Source organism: Centroberyx affinis, unplaced genomic scaffold (assembly GCF_046629955.1).
Source record: "Centroberyx affinis isolate AG114_WGS23_722 - 3 ecotype Tasmania unplaced genomic scaffold, CSIRO-AGI_Caff_v1 ptg002835l_1, whole genome shotgun sequence".
In the NCBI taxonomy this organism is placed as follows: domain Eukaryota; kingdom Metazoa; phylum Chordata; class Actinopteri; order Beryciformes; family Berycidae; genus Centroberyx; species Centroberyx affinis.
This window is the reverse complement of record NW_027280977.1, coordinates 32,792-57,350: the sequence shown is the minus strand read 5'-3', so window position 1 is coordinate 57,350 and position 24,559 is coordinate 32,792. Positions and strand designations below refer to the sequence as shown.

Below are 24,559 nucleotides of genomic sequence, written 5' to 3'. Positions count from 1 at the left end.
GTGACCTTATAGTACTTGGTATGGTATTTTTATCTATCTATCTATCTATCTATCTATCTATCTGTCTCTCTGTCTGTCTGTCTGTCTGTCTGTCTATTTATCTATCTATCTATCTCCTGTGGTAGGCCTATCATGGCAAAATGTATTGTTAGATTACTTAGATCTTGTTGTGAGAGATATTTAAAAACAATTGTTCCAGCAAAGCTCATCCACTTGTTCAAGAGAAATTATTTTGCATTTGCAATGGGAAAATGACCAATCAACAATCAATAATATTAAAAAATGTAAATATCTTACTTATTCAGTTATACCATATAAATACAAAAAAATACATAAATAATATGTGTGTAATATTATTAACCAAAGGATATGTAGCTATAGTTTAAATTTTTCAGTGTTCAGTGTTGGTGTTAAGATGACGTTTCTTTTAATTTTCAAAAACACCCGTCAAGGAGTGTGCTAAATCTGTGTTTTTGTAGCATCATGTAGACTCATCGGCTCTGTTGCTGACTTTGTCTTATGAATGAAAATGAAACTGTTGCATACACGGATTATGTATTGCTTCTGTTAAACTGAAACAAATTCAAAACATTAGGAGAAAGTGTTTGCAATATATATTAAAGCATTTATAAACCCATATCTTTGATATAGGCTACAGTATGTTTGATGAATGAAGGAGTGTTGCTTTAACACAATCGCATCCTAGCCACATGCGACAGTGGTCGACTATAATGAATGCCCCTTACAGAATCACAGTAAAACCATAATAGGGGTGTATACAAATCCAAGTACATCACATTAGTCCCGTGGTAGGAGATAAACGCCTCATACATTTCCTGCAAAGACATTTCACATTTTAATTTATAATTTGGCACATTCGATGTTTTTCTTGAGCTGTATGAACCATTCCACACATGCTTTAACATAATAAATGTACCAGGTCCCCCTAAATAGTATATGAAGTGGTTCTGTCCGCGAGGTTACCGGAAGTTGTTTCAGCTGCCATGTTTGGTTGCTTTGTTGTAGGCTTCTTCTAGGTTTCCTACAGAATTTTATAAGTGTGGAAATGGAGCCGAGCTGGAGTACGTTTCTTTTTCAAGTAAGTTGACTCTTATAACTTGAAAGTAGGACAGTTCGCAAAACAATTTGAAAATGACCACGCCGGATACCTTAGCGGTAAAACCAGTTTTCAAATGTGTAACGCTAAGATCAACTAACCAAGCAAAACAATGGTATATGAATCCAGGCTTCCAGCTGTGAGGCTTGGGCATGACGCTAGAAAAAAAAAATCAGTTCTCCTCTCTGTGTTTGAAAATTAGGATCATCTTTCTAAATTATACACATTTATCGACTATGGTTATTGGATAACTCGGCAGGGTTTGTGATTTCTAAGTTTGTTTGCTAAATCAAAGCCAGCAAAACATGCGGGATCATTTGAAGTAAGGCTGGAGACGCCACTGCACCGTTACAATCGAGACAGACCTGTTTTTTCTTTGACTGAAGGCTTGATCATTCGCCGTCTGATAATGAGGTGTAACGCTAGCTAACATTAGCACTTTAAGAGCTGCTATTATCATTGCTAATTTAGCTTTAATGCAACTAATCGTAGTAAACGTTAGCTGCTTCTTTACTTGCAAATCGTAGCAGCTGATAATAACCTAACGGCAATTCGCAAGTCAGCGTTGAACTTTCCGCTTCCCTCAGCCGGTTCGACCGTAACTAGCCAAGTTAGCTAACGACGTTTTAGCTGCGTTAACCAAACTTGCCAGCTAAATTAGCTCAATTTAGGTAAGAGAACCGGCTAAACTATATGGCTTGATATCCAGCGGTCGCCAGTAGCTCTCAGCAATTTATTTCGGTGATCGTGGTGGAAAGGAATTCAAACTATGCACATAATGTTTGCTAATACTAGCAATGAACGCACAGATTTGACCACAATCCGAGATTACGTGCTCAATGCGCCATTGACAAACTCATTTTCAGCCAGAAAGTGAGTCATGCAGTTGAGAATGTATGACATCTGTCACGGTTTGGTGGTTCCATTATGTATTAAGGGGGGGATATTGTTCAATTAAAGAAATTAGATGTTTTATTCACATGGCCTAGCGTTTGGATTTGAGCTAGTATTTGTTAACATGAAAAATGTAAAAACTAGGGAGTCGGAGAGCAAGACTGACCTGGAACTGTTACTTTTACAGCAAATGAACAGTTTTTAGGGGAGAGGGGTATCAAATGAGGAAATGTGTGTCCCAAGGAAATCATCGTAGGTGCTCCCTCAGGTCAATTTCCACATATCTTAAATGTATTTCCCAAATTATTGGATTTGGAGCTGTGCGTCACTAGGCTATGACATGGTGCTTTTGGGGGACTCCTCACGAGAATAACTTTTTGAAGGAATTTTCCAGCGGTTCAGCAGCATTCCCTATTTAATTTTGCCATCAACCTGTTTTTATATTATCGTTGCCATGTTTTTGCCAATATTGCTTTTTGTTTCATGCAGTGGTCAGTCAACTAAATTTAAACTTTGAGACATGTTTTGTAATAAATGTTGGTTTGTGTGCTTTCTTTTAAAAGTTTTGTGGCGGAAACGAATGCCTGTGTTGCACATCAACTATGCCTTTTAGATTTCAAACAATCTGCTCACCCAGTAACCTAAATTGGAGTTATACACTTCTATTCAGAAAAAGATTGGCTTTTCAGTTCATTTTTAGAAAGCTATCAAAAATGGAGAGTGAGTTTCTGACCATTAAGTATATACCGTACTTGCACTTAAGTACATACTTTTAATGTACTAACCATTGTATGTAATTGCTTAAATCAGAAACCTGCAACAGTTGGGTTAAGAGTACTGTATTGTTCAGGAGTTTTCAGTGGTGATGCAGACATCTGTACCTTGAATTCCATACCCATAACCAATCAATAATATTTTAAATGCTTTGTGACCTCTTTTGTTGAAAAAGTTTTACTTTATATAAGAATTACTTTATAAGAATTCATATCTAGACAATCTATGAATTGATCTAGTAAACATGATAATGATAAAATGTATCAAACTGATGTTGAGAGGGAGCACTGAGATGGGAAACGGAGGGGAGGCATGGGTGGAAGTCAGACACAACTGGAACTGTGTCCCATTACCAGGCTAGTGGTGTGATCACTACAGGAGAGGCAGTCAAGAGGATCACACAGGGGAGAAGGTGGACTAGTGTTGATACAAGTGCCAAAAGGACGATTGCTTGAATTAGAATTGCCATGTTAGCCAGGTTTGATCTTTCTCACCTAAGATGGCACTAAAAGGAAGTGTGGAAAAAGGGAGTCGCTACACAAGCTAATGTTAATGTTTCAGTGTTAACATTAGTACTGCTTTGTCTGAGTCAAGCTAGTTTTAGCAAGAATGCAAATAGTAAGTCAAGGTATTTATCATTTATCTGTAACAAAATTAGGCATACTTCCCATGGCCATTGATGGCAGTCGTTGATTCAGACTCTTTCAGTGTGTTGTGGCATTAGTTGCATTTTGCTTGGCTAACAGAGCCTGTTTGATAGCTAAATCACATATTTGGCTGTTATTCCTTCCAGATGAAAAAGGTGCATTGGCAATGCGGTTTGTTGTATCTGGCATGTAGCCAGAAGCCTTGCATGTATTAGGCTATGTACCTCACATTGTTCCTTTATCATTCAGTGAAGCTGAGTACAGTTACCCTTACAGTGTTTGGCTGGGACAAAAGCAATGGTAATGAAATCTTTGGTACCAACAGTTGGCACTAACATCTTAATATTTTTAGGTGCTTGGTGGTAAGTTGACTTCAAAGGAGATGGATACTTGTATGTTTATATTTCTATCAATTTGTTGGACTGCAAGAGTTATTGGTGTCTGCTACAGCAACCAGCATAGGCATTGCTAGTGTTGCCACAAGTTTTGAGTCCTGTGCGTTGTTTCCATCATAAAAGGCTATTATCTAGAGTTTAGAGGTGTTCATTAATAACTGATTATTGATTTGTCCTTTATTAAGTATTGCATCAATAAAGCTCATCAAATTGTCCGTATTATTGTGTCGACAAACTTGAGTAGTGTCCTAATCACATGTCTTTCCCCTGTTGTTTTGGGGGGAAAGGCTCTGTACATTTGAATTCTGCACCAGAGGGAAATTTTACTGCAGGGACATCTCACATTCAGAGACTGGCACTGAAAGTTTTTGTCAGAGTAAAGCAAAATTAGGTGTAGTTCTGTGTTGAGAGGCGATAAGAGATGCAAAAGCATGACAAGATTTTACAAGCCATAATTCTCATTTACATAAACGGCAGAGCTGACCTATGATCTTAATTTGTGCTTTCAGATTATTGCTTCCATTCTGCTAATAGTCAGCCTGAGCCAAAAGTTTAGATAATACGTTGATTTAAATTTGGGCTGGGGGACAATTTTAGGTCACTGACCAATTAGCCTTTCCTTAATGAGTGTTCATTTCTTTATTTTTTTCATTGACTTGCGTGAAAGTTGAACAAGAGTATTTCTTTAAATTTCTACTCAAAGTTTGTTGTAATTTCTAGATATGTCCCATAAATCTCTTATCTGATTAATGGGACAGTAAGGTGCATTGGAAATTAACAACTTTTCGCTACTATAAGTGCACAAGTGAATATTATAATTTTATGGCTTTGGATCCTTTTATTGATTTAGTTATCATTATTACTATTATTATCATTATTATTATTATTATTACCATGACATTGCAAAGTGCCCCGGTGAATCAGGTTACTAATTTGGCTCTGGATGTGCAGGGATATGCAAGTATTGCTGCAAAGAGACAGGGAGATGGTAAGAGAGAAGTTGGAGTGTGCACAAGTGAGAGCCACAGCAAGTGAGAACATAATCCGTCTATGCCTGCTACTTGTTTCTAAAATGGTCTCGAAGTGACGTTTGGCTTACTCTGGAGACTAAAATGGCCAAAGGTTTTTTTTATAAAAGGTTTTAGGTGTCCATTCAATGTGACAGTTCAACATAAAGGAGGCAGCTTTAAAAACAGCTATTGGCGATGTACCTTGCAATTCTGGGCCCATTTTGTTGTTTGGTGGTATTTCTCTTATTCATAACTCGCCGAACACAGGCAATGGAGTTTGATAGCAGAAAATATTTCAGCTATCTTAAACATCAGTGGTAAATGCCAGGTTTTGGTGTCAGTCCCTCAGAATCAAAGAGCAAAAGCTTCCCCACTCCCCATTTTGCCCTGACATTCAACAGTCATACAGGGAGAAATCCATCGTAGAAGAGGAAGAGATACCAATTTCTCCACCGGCACTAGCCTCAATAGACCATAACACAATGCAGCCACAAGACATGTGTTTTGAGTAAGGGGAGCGACTCTCACTTTTTCTCTGCTGGAAAAACTCTTGTGCCGCTATCGCTGTTGCTCTCTCCACCTATACATAAAACAGCTGAAGGCAATAAGTTCATGCCTGTTCTCAGAAAGTTGTCGAAAGTCATTGTGGAAATGAAGGAAATCACTAAAGCAGATGTTGATGAGGCAAGTTGAGGGAAAGTGAACACACCAAAAAATTTAATTACAACACTTTATGACAGATAAAGATGCATTGAGCATCACAGGTTTCTTTCATCACAGGAGTTCTTTCTTGTAATAGGGCTGTCATCACATTATGGGGTTCGAAGGTTCAGTAGTGTTTAACCTCTGAATGTTATCAAGACACCTGTTTAAACAAAAGTCTTTGACTACCTTTTGCCCATACTGTGTGTCCAACAATCAGCTATAGCTTATAGCAATAGCGTCATGTTGAGAGTTGGACTGCTACATCAGTTTGTCAATATGACAAACCAATATTGGCCTTTTATTAAAAATTGTATCAGCCAGTTCAGTATTGTCCACTGCAATATATATATGAATATAATACAGTTTGTATGATTAGATATTGTATAATTGATCTATACTACACTATGTCTATGGGAAGCCCCTTAACCTGAACTGACTCTAATGCAACCTTTTAATCAGATTTCACACAAGTATGCATCCATATGTTATTTTTTGAACGCTGAATACTTGTAATTTTGGGGGGAATTTTTTATGATAGTGAAATGTAAATCAGCAGCTTCACTCTACTATCAGTATCATTATGGGCATTCAAAACCCTTATCAGCTGAATCCCATTTTCTGCAGCTGCACAGCGTTTCTTGTCAATGATGGCAAAAATGTATTTGTGAATAACTTAACATTGTCCTTTTATTATCTTACAATGATGCTAAACCAATAGGAAACAGGCACACGTGTGGAAATGACATTGGGTATACAGCGAATCTAGGGCATCTCAATTAGGGTGATGAGACACTCTTCTCTGTTGCATGATTTAAAGTGCCTTTCAAGTAAAAAAAAAAAAACAATAATTGAATTAACTTCCTTTTATTAAAGCTGCTACCAGTAGAATTTGAAACTTGATGACTTTGGCGAACCCCTGAGTCCCTTAGTGGTAGTGTTTAACCACTGTCGCAAAGATGACTCGCCACTTGCATCACCTATACCACTTGCAAAGCGAGTCCTTTTTCTGTTTTGGTTGAGGGTCTGTCTTTTTGTCATGAGTCAGTCCTGCACATTTCGCACCAAAATCATACCCCCGGACAAATAGAATAAACACGCCCAGACTTAATCAATTTACACCGCGATGGTGTCCTTTTTCTACAGTCATTATACTATGCTATCAAAATTAATAACAATGATATATTGATTTAAATATTCTACAACTAGGGGCTTTAAGCAGATATTGCTCAATTAATAACAGACGCATAAATTGTGGGAAATTATTTTTACCACACTGTGATGAAGTTTGGTGGTGGTATCATTTCCAATCTCTTGTTGGGATACAAAAATTAGCCTAGTTTTTTTTTTTTTAGGTCAGTCAAAATCAGCGATTTTTATTACAGATGTGAAATGTCAGACATTGATTGATCAGTCTGTGCCATAATTATGCTACATCATAGGATGTATGTTAGCCAAAATGTTGCTTCTCTATTTACTGGCGTCATTCCATTGGAGCATTTTGCCTCTATATGATATCACAGTTGGGGCCTTAAGTTCAAAGGTGTTTGTAAAATATTTCCTTGCAACAGGAGAGCTATTTTTGCTCCCAGGGAACAGAATTTTTATAGATCTTAAACAGCAGTACATCTCCAACTGTTTGTATCAATTCCCTGTTCCTGACAGGAATACTTGCAGTGGGTTGTTGTATGAGTCATGCTAAACGCCTCTCACCTCTGGAGGTTTTTACTCATTGATTTCAATGTTGTTGGCAGCAAGATGGCATGGTGAACAGCTTAGTTAAAGGCCAAAATAACCTCCTCCTATATGACCCTGTCCAGGCCCAGGTGAAATAATGAATAGGCTATATCCAAATATCATTTCTTCTCAAAATTTTGCTCGCTCCTAGCAGATTTGAAATGCCTTCACTTAGGTCCCACAGAATCAACAAGCAGGTCACTGAGTCCCTGTAACATTCACATGTAGTTTGATAGGCTGTGAGAAAACACCAAAAGGATTTTAACATTACAAAAGTGATGATGTTCAGTTTTGTGAGAGCTCTTGTTAACTGAGCAGACTCAAAACAAACTACAAACTTATAAAAAGTAGTGGCAAAGACTGAGGCTTTCATAGCTGGCAAACAAAACTGGTGAACTGCCTAGCACAAGATCTGACACTTGGTGAAAAAAGTTTGGATTTAGCGCAAAAAGGAAATTGGATTTTATCCCCCCTTTGTAAATCGAAACCATTGACTGTTGAATTTTGTTGTATTTTTGGCCCCAGTGTTGTCTCCTCTCTCGCCTTCCATTTTGATGTTGTAAATGATTCTAGATTTTTTTTTTTTTATGTAAAAATTTGGATTGTTTTCACTAGACAAGTAGTGGAGAGTAGAAAAGATGGAAGAGAGACAGTGCATAATGTGACTCAGACCATGAGCTCAACTCAAACCTACAATGGCCTGTGGAGCCATCAGGACACTCCCTCCATTTTGATGTTATTTATGAGGGAGCGACCCCAGTTGTCAGAGCGCATTTGTGTCAAAATGGTCAGAGCTGCATGAAGGCACAGCAGCCTTCAGGCCCTGCACCTCTGTATAGGGGCCAGGCTGTCTGTAGTGGCCATGTCTGCTGTTCACAAGCTTCACAAAGAGGGTTCCCGACTGGAATCCCCCCACCCAAACATAAAGCACTCCCACCCCTGGTGTGCCAGCAGTCGGGCAAGTGGTGGCACAATGACGACTAATCCTGGAAGGTGGCAAGTGTGAGCAGGTGCTCAGACAAATGGCTGGGTGGGCTTGGTGGCATTTTCAGTGAGTTCCCAGGTCCCATTGCGTATGAGAGAATGACAGCTAGTTTAGCTGAGTGGTGTGTGGATAAACAATGTCCTTGTCCCATGAATAGAGGAGCCAAATCAGTGAAGATGTGTATACAAAGATCCCCTGCTGAGCCCTGAGTGCATCACTGCTCAGATTTGTGTCTTTCACAATAGGGTAGATGACATAAGGAGGACATTGTCTGGTTCATTTTTCTTTTCTTGGAAGTCCTTTCTTGGCTGACCGTCTTGGATGGATGATTGAGCCTCAAAGGGAAAGGTCAAGCATTTCACCTTGTCCTTTTGTGCTTGTGGAAGACAACAAAGTTGTCTTGACTGTCTGTTTCATTACTTAAAGGACAGTGTTAAATGTTATGTTTAGGTAGGATTTAAAAAATGTATTTGCATAGGATTTTAAATTTTACCAAAAGCCTTTAGCAAAGAGTGCTCTATAAAGATATTATAAAAGTGAATAAAGAGTTAGAAGGAGTAGTAGTTTTCTTTCCTTGTTACCTCAGTTTCAAGCTGTAAATCTAGCCAGAATAATTGAGGAATCTGAATTAACAGGGATCGATTAACTCTTATTAATATCCATCCCTGCAGATGCAGTATTTGCAGCTCTGTGTGTGCTTATCTGTGTGCTTGTTGATGGGTGTGAGTAGCTCAACTGTTTGACGTCACTAACCTTCTCCCTCAGCGGGGAACCTGCCCAGAAAAAATGCCATGAGCGATTTTCATTTGGAACTGCCAGATTATTCTAGCAAGTTCTCTTGGAAATAATTCCCAATTTTGTTTTGGATCATGGCTGCGGCAAGATATGTAAATTGTGTCTGACCTCCCCAGTCAGGAGACTAGATTACTTATATGAGTGAAACCTAACTCAGCGACTTCCTGTGGTTGTTGCTACTACTAATTGCACCCAACCAGTCCACCCCCATTGTGAGGTGGTGATAGAGTGGGCTGTGGTTTTCACCTGTAACACCCCAAGACCACAGATAACAGTTCATGTAGGAGGCCACGTACCCAGACAGAAAAGCAAGTGTGTATGTTTGTGTCTGTTATCCCTGTTGTTTTGTCCTGTTTGGCTACCTGTAGTTTTTTGTGGTGCCCATGTGAACTTCACTCTTTCACTGAGCTGCTGTGAAAACACCTTGTCTCCTCCTGTTTAACTGAGCGTATGGCTTGCTGTGCAAAGCCTTCCTGGTAGTTAAACTGGACTCTACCCTGCCTCTAATTTGGCAGGCTTGCTTTGCAGTCACATGATGAATCAGCACCATCATGATGGGATCATTTTTCATCCAGCAGATTTGGATTCTTCTGCAGTAGTGGCATGCTGTGTGTCTACCGCATTACTGACAGATCCAGTGCCCATTTCTGCTGCTGTAGTTAGCTAGTTACTAACCTTGTTGTTTTCATGGGACTTGTCAGATGGAGTGCTACCTAGACAATACTGTGGTTCAGTATTAAGTGAGCCCCTGACTTTTCCAGTGGTGGCACAGATGTCAATAACATTTTTGGTTGGTTTTGGCAATCTTTTTACAGGGATTGGATTTGACAGCCTGATGCAAAGTGGGGGGTTCATGCTGTCTCAGACTGAATTAAACAATTTTTCTACGCCCAATATTGAGTGTATACTTTAATGGATGCTGTAATCTGTTTTGGAGTGACATTTATGCAACATTAATAAGTGTTCACCCTTCAGTGTCATGGGATGTGGTAGTGCCTTAATGCTCTCATTAAATTAATATTAGCCATCAAGGTACATGTCTGGAATTCATCTCCCCGTATGGTTATGGAATTTTTGTTAATAACAAGGAAAAAAGACGCGTTAATCACAAACTGTCTTTGATGGGGAAGTAGCCTAGCTTCAACACACTTTAACTTATTTTTTCCTTCTTCCTCCCACCCACCTAGTCCTCCTCTGGGACTCACAGCTAATTGCAACCCCTAGCTTGAAAATCACTGCTCTAAATAAGAATACAGCTCAAATGGCTATCATTATACTTGTCGTTTTGACATGATTTTTGAGATCTGTGTCTGCATTACTTTTTCCCACTCTGTCTCCATTGCTTTACATTGTTTGTATGTGCATTGTAGCTGGACTGTGTCCAGACTACATAGAATTTCAATCACCATGCAAGCCTGACCATGTATCCATATCTGATTTTGAAGATCCAATAGCATTGTGAGCAAAATCAAATTTTTGTGCATTCTTTCACTTAATGCATCCTGATATGATTGGATAAGTTGAACTGTAACCAGTGAAAATAGGTTGTGGTGTTTGGACTCTTTTCAATGGCATATATGTTTGACAGTTTACAATGCAGTTTCTTGTTGGACTTTAAATATTTAGATAATTGTTATTGTTTGGCCCACCCAAATATTAAGTTATGTTGTGTGTGTGTGTGTGTTCCAACAGCAGGCCAATGAAGCCCTCCACCACCAGCACCAGGTGGCCCAGAACAGCCTGCTCCCACTTCTTAATGCAGGAGCTGAGCAAATTGACCAGAAGCCTGTCCTGCCCATCCCCATGGACCACAAGCCCCCTGTCAGCGCCGCCGATCTTCTGAAAGACAATGTGGTGAGCGGAGGGGGTGTGCGGCCACCAGTGCCTGTGATAAAGAAGGAACACAAGAGCAAAACTCCCTTCATCTGCGGCTACTGCAACAAGGCCTTCCGTGACAGCTACCACCTGCGGCGCCACGAGTCCTGCCACACGGGCATCAAGATGGTGTCACGGCCCAAGAAGACTGCCCAGACAGCCCCCACCATGGTGCCCATGATCTCCACCATGCCACGAGAGAACAGCGCCAACCCCTCCTACATCTCCACGGTCGCAGGTATCCTCACCACGGCAACCACCTCCGTCTCCTCAGGCACAAGTATCATGACCCCGTCCACGATGGGCAATGTGCCACAGCCAAATGCCGCCAAGAAGCCCGCCAAACCCGTCAAGAAAAACCACGGGTGTGAGATGTGTGGCAAGGCCTTTCGTGACGTCTACCACCTGAACCGCCACAAGCTGTCCCATTCAGATGAGAAGCCCTTCGAGTGCCCCATCTGCCAGCAGCGCTTTAAAAGGAAGGACCGCATGACGTACCACGTTCGCTCTCATGACGGAGGAGTCCACAAGCCCTACGTATGTTCTGTGTGTGGGAAAGGCTTTTCCAGGTAGGCTCAAGACTTCATGCAACACATTTATGTACCTTGACTATGTTGCATCTCAGTTATGGCTCTTAATATGTGAACACACCAGGGATACGGGTACATTTTGATTTTGATTGATATTCACTCATAAGAAATAGGTGGCATTTCTTAAAGGGGAACAATGGCCAATTTATTCTGAAGGTTATACAGCTAACACACACATGCATTGAGAATAGGCTTGCACAATATGGAGAAAATGCACAATGTGCATTTAATTTGTTGGATACTGTAATAACAATATGATATGCAGCATAATATTAAATGGTACCATTTTTATGTCCTTCACATTAGGTGTACTACTAAAGTACACCTTGAAAAGTAATAGCCTTTGACAGCTGTATCAAAAAATGAAATCAAATTATTCATTTATTAGACCAATTCCTAATTTTTCCTCAAAATATGATGATTTCCAGCAGCATCAGTGCAAGCATTGCACTTCAGTACAAACAGTAAAGCTACCACATAACCAGCCAAAAGCTTACACTTGCTGTATGGAAAAAAAAAAAATTCAGCATCAGTGCAGTTTTTCAGTCCTGTGCAAACAGTAAAGCTGTTATACAATTATAAAAGCAGCCAGCATGAACCCTGCTCCCTCTCCTTCTTCCCTGCTCTCTTCTCCATTCTTTCCTTTGCTCTCTCACCTAAAATCTAGCCTACATTTTACCACTACTCAACAATTTTTTTTCTGTATTATTGGTTCATACAGAAGCGTGATTATATGATCTATTGTCCATGTAGGTTCCCATCGCTTTGCTTTCTGATTTATAGTTGTATTAAACTGTTTGGACTCAGTACCTTTTTATAACCCCAACCCCCACTCCCCCCACCCCTCCCAGATTCAACCGCATGTTTAAACAGTCGCACATGAGAGAGCACTAGTGCTAGTGTATTAATGGAGGGGGGAAGCGTCACTTGTCACTTTGCGGTTCCCGCCAGCTTGTCACAGCATCTCTTTCCCCAGGGAATTCCATTAGCCTCCTAGTGATGTTCAGGTCAACACTGACCTTTTCTCATATTTACTATGTGGCGAATAAATATTTCATAGAATAACACAAAAATGTTAATGTTTTGGTTTTTTTTGTTTGTTTTTTTTAAGTCAAAGTATCTGCCAAACTGTGATTCAGTTTTGATTTGTAAATCAAAATTGACCTGACAGAGAATATTGGTAGTTGATAACACCAGAAAAGTTTAGTGCCTCCACGCAACATGACCAGTAACATATGCTTCTCCCCTCCACCCCCCACTGACACCCCCACTCCCCTTATATGCTATAAATGTATGAGCGCATACATTTTTAGCATGGGCGGCCGCAGCGGGAATTGAACCCTTTACCTTAGTAGTGTTTGCACCATAAATTGCCTTCTTTCAGTATTTATGCCACTGTAGCAATGTCATGTAATGTAGTGATGTGATTCTAGGGCTGCAACTAACGATTATTTTCATTGTCGATTAATCTGTCGATTATTTTTCTCTATTAATCGATTAGTTGTTTGGTCTATAAAATGTCAGAAAATGGTGAAAAATGTGAAAAAAAAAGTGTTTCCCAAAGCCCAAGATGACGTCCTCAAATGTCTTGTTTTGTCCACAACCCAAAGATATTCAGTTTACTGTCGTAGAGGAGTAAAGAAACCAGAAAATATTCACATTTAAGAAGCTGGAATCAGAGAATTTTGACTTATTTTTCTTAAAAAATTACTCCAACCGATTAATCGATTATCAAAATAGTTGCCGATTAATTTAATAGTTGACAACTAATCGATTAATCGATTAATCGTTGCAGCTCTATGTGATTCACTTGCATGATGAGTAATAAAGAGCTGAATAGATTGTGCATTGAATATGGGTCCTTTTTGTAGACCGTTGGGTCACTGAGGAGGCTCACCGGAAGGTTGTTGTCATTTTTAGGGAATTTATTTCTGTTGCTCATACAGAAGTAAACTGGGTGCACCCTGGCCAAGCTGTAACATTAGCGCTGTACTGTTCAGGGCAGTTTTAGGCACGCTTCCAACACAGTGACGTGGGATAGGGATTCATCAGCATACTGGAAAGTGAGAGTGGGGACTGAATAACAGGGCACTGAGTCACTGCTACTCAGCCAGTTCTGCAGGCAGGCACTGTCTGGAGTCTGCTCTCCTCCTCACTGGGACAAAAAAAAAAAAAAACCCACATGATTCCGGTTCATGGCACCACTGAGAAGATTCCACTTGACGCCTCTCATTTGTAAAAAAAAAAAAAAAGAAGAAAAAAAAAACACCAGCAGCGTGAAACTTTCCGGTTTAGGAGCAGCTGCCAGTGCTGTTGCCCTTACTCACTCCATTATGGCACTTCTAACATGATTCAGCGCACAGCTTCACTAGAACTAACAAGCTGACATAGGGGGATGTGTGCCAAGTAGGATTTGTGAATGCTGGAGTTTCACTGTAAAGGTCAAAAGGGGAGTAGCTGTGTGCATCTGTGTTCTTGTAACCACTGATATACAGTGAACTCCATAAGTAGTATACGGATAGTCGTGTGTGTTACGGATAAAGTGCTGAATGTCAACGTTCATTTATTTGTGTTTTTTTAGATTCAGTTTTATTACTATAGATGAACAGCAAAATATTCAAGATATTCTGCCTAGGAATTAACATTGCTAACCAGGATCCTGGAAATTCTCATTATGGTTCTACATCTGTCTGGAGGCAATGTCAGTGACCTGGGAAAAGTAATAATACACACATCAATATAGTGTATTGCTAAATTTTCAGTGCATTCTGAGAGAAAAAAAAGTGGAAAAGAATATAAAAACACACCAACTCTGGTTGGTGCATGGTTTATGGTTCATGATTGAATCAACCACCAGTGACTGCAATTTTAGGGACAGTTTTTTTTTTACCCCCTCACTATTAAAGCAAAAAGAACACATTAGTTTGCTACAACAGACAATGTACTTCCACTGTATAGCAAACTCGCACATTAGTGTTAGTATAGTGTGTATTATTATGCTTGTGCACATGTGGTGCTCCCAAAATTTTACAATGATCTTTTAGCCCTGTGTACCAAGCAGAGTTATTGGATATGTCATTTTTTATTTCTATATAGTTTGTGATTTTTATTTCACTTTCAGCATAGTTTTAGTTTGTTTTCAGTGTGGGTTTGGTAGTTATAGTTTAGTTTTTACAAATGTTTAGTTTACTTTTTTATTTATTTTCAGTTCAATTTAGTATTTTTGGTAGGGGTGGTATTTTTTAAAGGTATAATGGTAGAACAGGAATTTTGTATGTTTGCAGCAGATATAATATAAACAATCGTAGCGGTATAATACAAACAATAAATCATAAATTATCTTTGAAGTGTAGGCCTATTTAATTTTTCAATACATCCTCAACTAACTTAAAGTTGGGACAACTTGGTTTCATGCTGCACAAATGAAATGCACTTGCAGATGCTGAACTATTATCAATAACGCAAGAACAGCAAAAAAATTTGACTTAAGTAAATTTGATGGGCTGTAGAGAGAGGTCTATGCATCATGCGTGAAGTTCCTTAGCAAACTTGGAGGAAACACTGCTTGAGATTTAGCCTTTATTGAAAAAAGGAAAATGTTTTTGGGAAATACTTCCCTACTAGAAAGAGAATAATGAGACTGATGTTTATATGTTACAGACTTTTAGAAATCACAATAAAAACTGGAAATTGACTACTGGTATCCTGAGGTGTACCCATGTACCTTAAGGGCTGTAGTTCCTTGTAGTTTTGCTAGAAGTGAAAATACCCTCCAAACAAAAGCAGACAATCTGCACTTAAAGCTACAATTTGCGACTTCTGCTTGTGCGCAGCCTCTTGCGGCGGTGCAAGCGGAATTACAAAAACATGTACCGTACCCAGAATGTAAACAGTTTGTTTTTAGCAAAACCTAACTTTGCTGGCTAGCTGTATGCTGATGCTAAACAGCATGGTAATGGCATCGAAAGTTAACTTACAAGTGTAGCATGACTGTAGCTAGCTCTTCATCACTAGAAAGTTTTAGTTTTTAGTTTTTACAGTTTTTAGTGCTCTCCATTGGACGAATGCACTATTGACCTAATCCAGCTACAATCTCTGCCACAATAAGCATCCTGCCCCCACCCTTACTTATGCACTCACCTGGAGGGGTCACTGTTGCACTTTGCCTCAACACCCGCTCAAACACAATGTTTACAAAACAAGCACAGAAGTGGGGTGACGCAATGTCGAAAGGGCGCAATTCCATCATTCACCAACACCAACATTAAAATGTTTCTTTTTTCTTTTGTCCATCTAGGCCAGACCACCTGAGCTGCCACGTGAAGCATGTCCATTCCTCAGAAAGACCGTTCAAATGTCAAGTAACGGTAAGAGGCATTACTGCCAATTATCAGAAGCTTATTTATTATTATTAGCTCATTATTGACAACATATTTTTGTTAACACTAATTGTACCACTTGCAATAGGTACTCTTCTTTCAGCAGTTTCTACAAAACTTTTTTCACACTAGTTTGTTGCGATTGAGGCACCAAAGAATTTTTGGCAGCAGCCTCTTTTAAAATAAACCTATTGGCTATAGAAAGTGGAAGTATCAGTGTCCCATGCAGATAAATGATTGAAGGTGCTCCAGGCTTAGGGATTGAAGCTTGGTGACCCTGTGAATGATAGTACCATGACCCTCTGTCCCTGTCTGCTATGTACCTACAGGCCTGTACCTCTGCTTTCGCCACCAAAGACAGACTCCGTTCCCACATGATCAGACATGAAGGGAAGGTCACCTGTAGCATCTGTGGAAAGATGCTCAGTGCAGCCTATATCACCAGCCATTTAAAGACTCATGGACAGACCAACTTCAACTCCTGTAACAAAGGTATGTCAGACCACACACACCCCTGCCAACACAACATTAATGTATAGGCCTATGTATGCATAGTATTTCAACTTTATTATCCCGAGGGAAATTCGGTTTGCAGCCAGTGTTTAAAATACTTATAAGAACACATAAAACAACATGTAGTAAAGACATATAAAAAAAAATATTACCAACCAACAAATAACAAATAGTCAAATAGTCACTTCTACCATGCTGTCCCAATCCAAGTTAAGTGCTACAATATAAAGTGTCACGGAGAACCATTATTAAGCGTTTCTCTTTAATTGGTGTCATTTAGTGAGTATTCATGAAAAATCTTTTCACTAGTCACAAATAAATTGTAAACTTTGAACTGTGTGTAACCATACAGTATGTCCAAAAGGATGGATATTGGTCATTTGAGTCGCACTGGGAGAGCTGCAGATCTAAAACGTAACACTGCCGCTTGTGTTTGACATTTTTCCAGATGGTAACGAAGTCTGCAATTCTTCCTCAGCCACACCTGTGACCGTTTCAACCCCCATCACCACGGCAATGAATCGGGGCATCTCGAGCAACAACCCCGTCACCATAGCAGCGCAAATGAACATTACTACCAACACGGTCAACATCACATCTCCTGTCAGCCTCCAGCATCCAGTCACCATCACCGGGCCTGTCAACATTGCCTCCGTCAACATCCCCGCCACGGCACCCATGAACATCGCCCACCCAGTTGCAATAACCACCCCCATGCCTATGAATATAGGGCCCATCAACATCGCCATGAGGTCAATGGAAAGCATGCCTTTTCTGTCCCAAGTCTTGCCTTCTTCCCCACCTTGGTAAAAGGAGGAGAGCATTGAACTGGCCAGATAGAAAGGGAAAATGAAGTAAAACAGGAGACTCCTGTCCTCGTTATTTGCACCTCGAGCCTAGTGGCGTCTCCCCCTAAACCCCGTTTACTTCATCAAACCTCGAAGTGAACATTTGTGTGAGCTGTGTAACCAGGGTAGGAGCTCCCCGAGTCACAGCTGCATCCCAACTAATGTTACATCACTGACATGAGAAGCAGAACAGTTGTGTAGAAATCAGGTAGGATTTATCTTGTAATCAGGAGAACTGTTAAACATAGATGTAGTGAGTTAATGAGTGATAAGACTGTGATTTGTATCATGACAGTGGGGTTTGATGAATGAAAGGAGATGACTCCTCAAGCACCCTTGAGGACTCCTTAGGAAAACACACCTTTACCTTTGTACGAGAGAAGAGAAATGGACTTAAGCAATAACTATAAATTGCTGGTTTTGATGTTTCACAAGTTCTCTTGCAAAGCCTTTGGGTGTTACTTATATGTTGTTTTTTTTTAACTATAGCCTGCTAATCACTATTTAATGTTATAGGAGATGAGTCTAGTAAAAGGGACAGCAGCTTCCACTTGCATGGAAGGATATTTTTTCACAGTGCTATATTTTTTTTCTTTGCAGATAGAAGGTATGCTCTTGAGGTACAGTGACTAATTGTACAGTTGTCATATTAGTGTATTTTCACATCAGCATTTTAATTTGTGCTTTTGTCATTTAAGTGGATATGTTGACACTGTCCTCTTGACTATTAAATGTGTATTTTTTTTCTTTTTGTTTGGCAAAGGTCTGTTTTTTTTGTTTTTTTATTTGCCTATCCGTAGTGTTCATTTTTCCATGAAGTGAGAATGGAATGAGTCTTGCACTGAAAGCATATCCTGCATATAGGTGAACAGCAGTATTATCAAAGATCAAATTGGAGTCTATTAAGTATGTGGGGTAACCAGCCTGCACACTTGAGGGCCATCTAGTGGCATAACATGGGATGGCCTGGCCTTGTAGTTGAAGCGTTTTCAGGCTATTATTTTCATCATTATGGTGACTGATTATAGTTTTGTTTGAATATTCATTAAGCATTTTTTTTATATCATTTATCTGTGATAACCCCAAAACAATACTATGGACCCTCCACTCAGGAAACTCACTGAAAAGCCCACAACACATGATCTCATTTGCTTTTCAATTGACAATATCTTCCATGTATCTTGATCCTGGAGTTTTCCATGTTTGTAAATATTTCATAAATCATTTGGCATTTTTGTCAAAAGAACTGGCTAGATGGCCACCGGAGACCAGGGGTCCAAGAATTATAGATTTTAAACATAGCCGTCCATTTAAATTATGTTATCTGTAATGGTATGCATACTGTACTTTTTACATTGCATTAAAAATCCATTTGGGTCTCAGGCTGGATAGTTATGTGGCTGAGATCTGGATGAGTTTGCAGATATATTGAGGAAACACTAATGAACATTTAGAAAGTAGTGCAACTGATGAATGATGGTAGTACAACCACAATAAAGAGGTATCTTGGCCTGCCTGAATCAGTCAGCCACATTGCGGCATCAAAGTTTTTGACAAAATGCAAGTCTTTGCCCATTGCAATAATGGGAGGAGACAGAAATTGCATGCCCCCAAACACTGTAGCTGTTGAACCATAACTTTTTTTTAGTGAATGCCATGTTATCTTGACAGTGTTGCAGCTCTTTGAGTTGATTCATTGTATACTGAAAAATGCAATATGCATGTTTGTCGTTTTCCCAAGTTTTGTTTCAAACAAAATACTAGCTTAGCTTTTTTTGTTCTTATGCATTTACGTAGATACACTATGATAGCCTGTTTGCCAAATTTGATACAATAATAATGTGATGAACTGAACATTTCTTGTGGAATTGAACATCTCTTTATTTTTACGGAACAAATAGAATTGGAAATTCCAGGACTCTTGTGAAGGCAGTTGAATGTATATCTTTGTACAAAACTATTTTAGTTCCGAGGATATGGTAGTTACAATAGATGTGAAAGATAAAATAACCTTTTTATAAATCTTTTGTATTAGAACATTAACAATGGTAATTTTGTATATATGAGAGGCTAGGCTTTCTGATTAGCAGAAAGGTCAAACATTCCTACATTTTTTTTAAATGTATGTTTGTCAAATTATTACATAAACATGCGCAATGTTTTATGTGCCTTTTATTTGGGTTGTCTAAATAAAAGAAAACTATCAAATGTGTTTATATGTTTTTAGTCATGGTCAATTTTAGAATTAAGAGGGCACCACGGTTATAAATACTCACAAGCTAATGGCTATATTTCACTTTAGTAGAGCATTCATGGCACAGTCACCCTCTAACTTTAGCTACCTCAATAATCCTTAGGCACCACTGGCATAGACTCTACAAAAACAACCCATAGGGGGCCTCACAAATCCTCAACAGTAATCAAGTTAAGCAGTGGTTGGTGTATGTGTATCTATAATTGACTTGAAATTTGCCAGGACCAACGTTCAGAGGACGATTTTTAAATTGTGTACATATCCATCAAAAGGGATGTGGTGGCACTTTAAACATTCAGCCTTTTACGTCATGTTAATACAAAGATGGATGTATATAGGTCTATCTGTCTCGGATCTCAGTTATCGCCATCATGAAAATTGTATCAAAACCTAATCTTTGGACACCACCACAGAGCTACTGGCTCCTCATAGTCTTCAGTCTTTAACATTCCAATTTGGTTTGAACCCACAATTGGACTTTGCAGTTATATTTAGAAGTTAAAGTCCTGAAACCTCTGTGTATTTGCACCTGGTTTATTATTAATAGGGGTTCAAGACCGTAGTACTGAAACCCTACTGTATTTGTCCAAATATACAGTTATCTTTTATCTACAAATTGGATTTATTCCATTGAAGTTTGTTTTTTTTGTCACCTACAAACATTTGGTAGTTGGCATAGTATACTGATACAGTCCTAGTTTTCCAGCCCAAACAGTCAATACTTTTGCCTCTATAACTATGAACTTGTAGTATGTCCTATTGCAAAATATTCCATGTCTCTGTCTACCTCTATCTCTATATTGGTGCCACAAATTCCAAAAACTGATATTCATTCATCTGGATCTTATCAAACTTAGTGTGTTCTAAAACACAGTATCAGGCGACATATTTTTAGTTTACCTAAGTTTGATTTTGATTTGTTCAAGTGGCCATTGTGTAATGATTAGTGCAACAAGTCTAAATTTATTTTGAGTCATGGTACAGGACCAATCAGACAATAAGTCTTTTATCTTTCCTTATAACATCACAACTTGAATGACCTAAAATTATCTGGCCCATCCCCAGATTTATTTCATCAAAATTTGTATTACCGTGAGAGAGAGGATCTGCATTAGCACTCTGTTGGCCTTTTTTACAAGCTGTCATGTACAGTATCTCCACTCAGCATTTCATCTATGTTTAAGTGGCATGTCTATGTTATTTGGCATTTTAAGTAAAAAAAAAAACAACCAAACTAAAAAAAAAAAAAGTCACATTTTGGTGGATCCTGATTGTTAATTTGAATTAGATTTAAGTAGGATTTTGTTTCTGTGGAGATTAATGTGTGACTCAATTTCTAATCCAAAAAATGATTAAAATCCTAGGCTGTAAGACATATATTTTGATGTCATTACCATATGCCATCATGATTTATTGAGAAATGATTATCCAAAAATCTATAACATGATCAAATCCTTTCAAATCCCTTATCAAATCTTTTTAGGTAATTTGTGTGTGTGTGTGTGTGTATATATATATAGTATATATACATATATATATATTTTATATTATTATTTTATATTTTATTATTTATATAATATTGATTTCTACTTTATCATTTAGCCAACGTCAACTAAATAAATCACTGCCTTAGCTGCGTAGCATCGTGTTGAACTCACCGAAGATGAACTGGTTGAACTGCAACATCTTGGCCATCCTCTATGGAGTGAGAGACACTCTCATTAGAGTTGAGGACCCACACACACTACTTCCTGCCTCAGTGCGAGATCGCACTTATACCAGTTGACCTTGAACCCCAGCTTCTGTACATGAACTAGCACCCTCCTTGTATCCATCAGCACATGCCAAAAGCTCCATGAATGATCTAAAGGTTTCTAAAACTTGCCTTCAGAGATGCTACTCAGGGCTCTGTACACTTACCATTTGGAAATTAACCTTGAATCCAATGTTATCTTAATCTAGTTATTTGCTGCTGCTGCTCCCTGCTCTTCCTATTAACAGTGCAGGAAAAAATACTGTAAGTAAAAATTGAGAAGGGGTACCCCTATAATTGACTGTCACCTAGCTTTGGTGAAGCCTAACTGTAGCTGGCTGAAAGCAGAATATTTAGCTCTTTGCTTTAGCCATCCCAGGAGGTTACTCCTCACCTGTGCAGAATCACCTGCTGCTCCCTCTGCAGTCAGTTCTTTCTGTTGACAGTACAGAAAAAAGTGACCAGCAAAGGTGAAATTTTAAGAAATTGAGAAGAGCATCCCTAAAATTGCAATACATACCATGATCGTCAACTAGCTAATTGTATAAAGCCTATCTCCTAAATACCAAGCAGAATATAAACTTCATTGTCGTATTGCCCTATAACTACTTGGCCAGCTAGTTACTCCTCACCTGTGCAGAATCAGCTGCTGCTCCCTGCCCTAGGTAGAAAATAAATTATGATACAATTATACTAAATTTATAACAAATAACAGTACCACTATTGCCAACCAGTTAGCTGTATGAAGCCAAACTAACTATCAGGCAGCTATACATACTTGGAAATTTTAGCCATTTCCTTTGGTCATCCCATTCCCTGCAACCCCTCACCTGTGCAGGATCAGTGCTGTTCCCTGCTCTTTCTATTGGCAGTAAAGTAAAAGTTAAAAATAAATAAATAAAATAAAAATTTTATATATATATATATATATATATATATATAAAGTAAAAAAAAAAGTTGGTATTTGGACTAGCTTTGGAAAGACTAACTTATCCCCTACATACATACTTTGACTGCTAGTAGCAAGAGTTGAAGCTAGCTAGCTAGGTGACTGTAACGTTAGACGAGGCTAATCTATTTTGACAGATGACTTACCTATCCAATCAAATGTAGTATGAGTCCACTTACATTTCTTGATCTGAGGCAATAATCAAATGTCTTCTGCCCTTTTGCTGGTTTGCTAAACATTTTAACTACCTCTTAAAACATTAAGTTGTAATGTTGAGTATCCTGCATGTGTGGAGGTTTTAGGTCCTTTTGTGGTGCGTGAGTGGCTGCGCAACCAGGGCTGCTCGTTGCTGCTAGAGGGAGCTATAGGACTTACATTAGAAAAAAAGTGCGAGGGACAGATTTACCTTTTTGCCGCAGAGGGAAAAATCCCAAGTATGCTAAATATGTAGGCTATGTAAATGTGTAAAACTCAGTGAAAACTTAGGAACTTAGCTTTCCCAAAAGCTATTGCACAAATAGTTTTAAAAAGTTTAAAAGTGAAAAGTTCATCCTGGTACGACATATGAAAGACAAAAAAAATTCCAACAAGCAGACAGGCAGTAACACCTGTGCAGGGAGGCAGGGAAGGACAACACCTCTGTTTGGGCAGTGCTTAGAAATAGACGCTAGAAATGTCAGGCCAATGGTTTTAAATGTACTCAAAGGGTTTATATATGTACGTAGTAAAAGACATTTACATCTGTAAGCCCAAGCACTAGAAATAATAATGGTAATGGTAATAAGTGATATTCATTATCATCATCATCATCATCATCATATCAATTTCAGCCCTTACAGCCAAAGAATAATTATAATTGATTACATTTATATAGCACTTTTCTCAAAGCGCTTCACATATGGGGGGGGGACTCAACTCATCCACCACCGATGTGTAGCACCCACCTGGGTGATGCACGGCAGCCAGTTTGCGCCAGAACGCTCACCACACATCAACTATCACAGTGGAGAGTAGAGGACTGAAAGAGCCAATTAGGTAACGAGGGATGATTAGGTGGCCATGATGGAAGGAAGGCCTGTTTGGGAATTTTGCCAGGGCACCGGGGTTACACCCCTACTCTTGCGATGAGTGCCGATGGGATCTTTATTGACCACAGAGTCAGGACCTTGGTTTAACGTCTCATCCGAAGGACGGTGCTCACTCACAGGACAGAGTCCCTGTCTCATTGGGGATATTATTCATGAGACCAGAGGGAAGAGCACCTCTTACTGGTCCTCCAACACCACTTCCAGCACCAGGTGGTCTCCCATCCAAGGACTAACCACAACCAAACCTGCTTAGCTTCCCAGGCAAGCCAGCAATGTGATGCAGGAGCTATGGTGCTGGCAAATTATATAGTATATATATAAATAGTGGTCATTTATTTCGTGTTTCATTTAAGCCAAATGGTGTTTGGGTTTGAAGTAGTAGTATCCAGTATGTTTCCCACCTCTCAGTTACATGTGTACACATTCAGTGTCAACAAGCCGCAACGTGTGTGGCAAAGATCTAGCTTCCAAGTAGTGGCAAGCAATGCAATATTCCATGTTTTCGTTGCAGCTTTATACTCTGCTATTCTGATTTTCAACAATTGTTTAGTTTGACCCACGCAGGACATTCCTGTAATCCAAAGTTAATGAAGCCTCTTATTTTTATTAGTTTTGCTAACAGTGGGTGAGGGAATGTTTTTGTGTTGGTGATGTTAAAGCAGTGTGTGCAATGGCTGCATCTAAAACTTCCATCTGGGGGACCAGGTAGCCAGGTGGCACTGCTGGGTTTGGAGCTCATTGAATGAACCAGTCTTTCAGGTTACTGACTCTACTGAAGACAACCTTTGGAGGACTGTAACTGTCAGTGTTTCAAAGATCAATGTTTGAAGATAATTATTTTGATGGAGATGGTCAACTGGTTACATTCTGGATATATCATATCCTCTGTTTTGGAATTTTTCAGAGAATCTTTGCTTGGGTTTGTAAGTGTGTTCAACATTGTCCACCAGATGGTGATGTCTACACACATTTTTTCCGCTCCGGTTCATCTGAGTCCTCAGTAGTAGTCTATCCTTGTTGATCCGGTATTGAGTAATAGGAATTAAAAGCCTGTGTTCACTCTGCGTCTAGTCTCTAGTCACTGCTGTGGGCCAGGATCTGTTTTCACCACCTCCAGGCAAAGCAGCATACATGTTCCTGCATGGTGGGATCTGTGTTCCAGAGACATGCAAAGACATTTGTGAGGGCAGAGGATCTGGTGGCGGCCTCAGCACATTTTCAGGGAGGTGACCAACGTGGCACCAGTGATATTTC

At 39.3% G+C, this 24,559-nt stretch overlaps 1 protein-coding gene across 2 annotated transcripts; it reads left to right on the top strand.

Annotated features, from left to right (window-relative positions):
- The first annotated feature begins 1,032 nt into the window (after window positions 1–1,032).
- LOC139658115 (vascular endothelial zinc finger 1-like) lies at window positions 1,033–19,436 on the top strand. 2 transcript variants are annotated; one of them, XM_071536155.1, is made up of 5 exons: window positions 1,033–1,099; window positions 10,749–11,500; window positions 15,819–15,888; window positions 16,230–16,392; window positions 16,892–19,436. In XM_071536155.1, the coding sequence occupies exons 1-5, from the start codon at window positions 1,067–1,069 to the stop codon at window positions 17,221–17,223; spliced, it is 1,350 nt and encodes a 449-aa protein (XP_071392256.1). In that variant the 5' UTR covers window positions 1,033–1,066; the 3' UTR covers window positions 17,224–19,436. The 2 variants fall into 2 exon arrangements, with proteins under 2 accessions (XP_071392256.1, XP_071392255.1); XM_071536154.1 differs by having other exon boundaries at window positions 16,862–19,436.
- Window positions 19,437–24,559: the final 5,123 nt, after the last annotated feature.

What these genes read in the sequence shown, in the direction of transcription:
- LOC139658115 (XM_071536154.1), top strand. Translation starts at nt 1,067, where the DNA reads ATGGAGCCGAGCTGGAGTACGTTTCTTTTTCAA. An exon ending in CGTTCAAATGTCAAGTAACG is followed by an intron (nt 15,889 to 16,229) that starts GTAAGAGGCATT and finishes ATGTACCTACAG; the next exon opens with GCCTGTACCTCTGCTTTCGC. An exon ending in CTTCAACTCCTGTAACAAAG is followed by an intron (nt 16,393 to 16,861) that starts GTATGTCAGACC and finishes ACATTTTTCCAG; the next exon opens with ATGGTAACGAAGTCTGCAAT.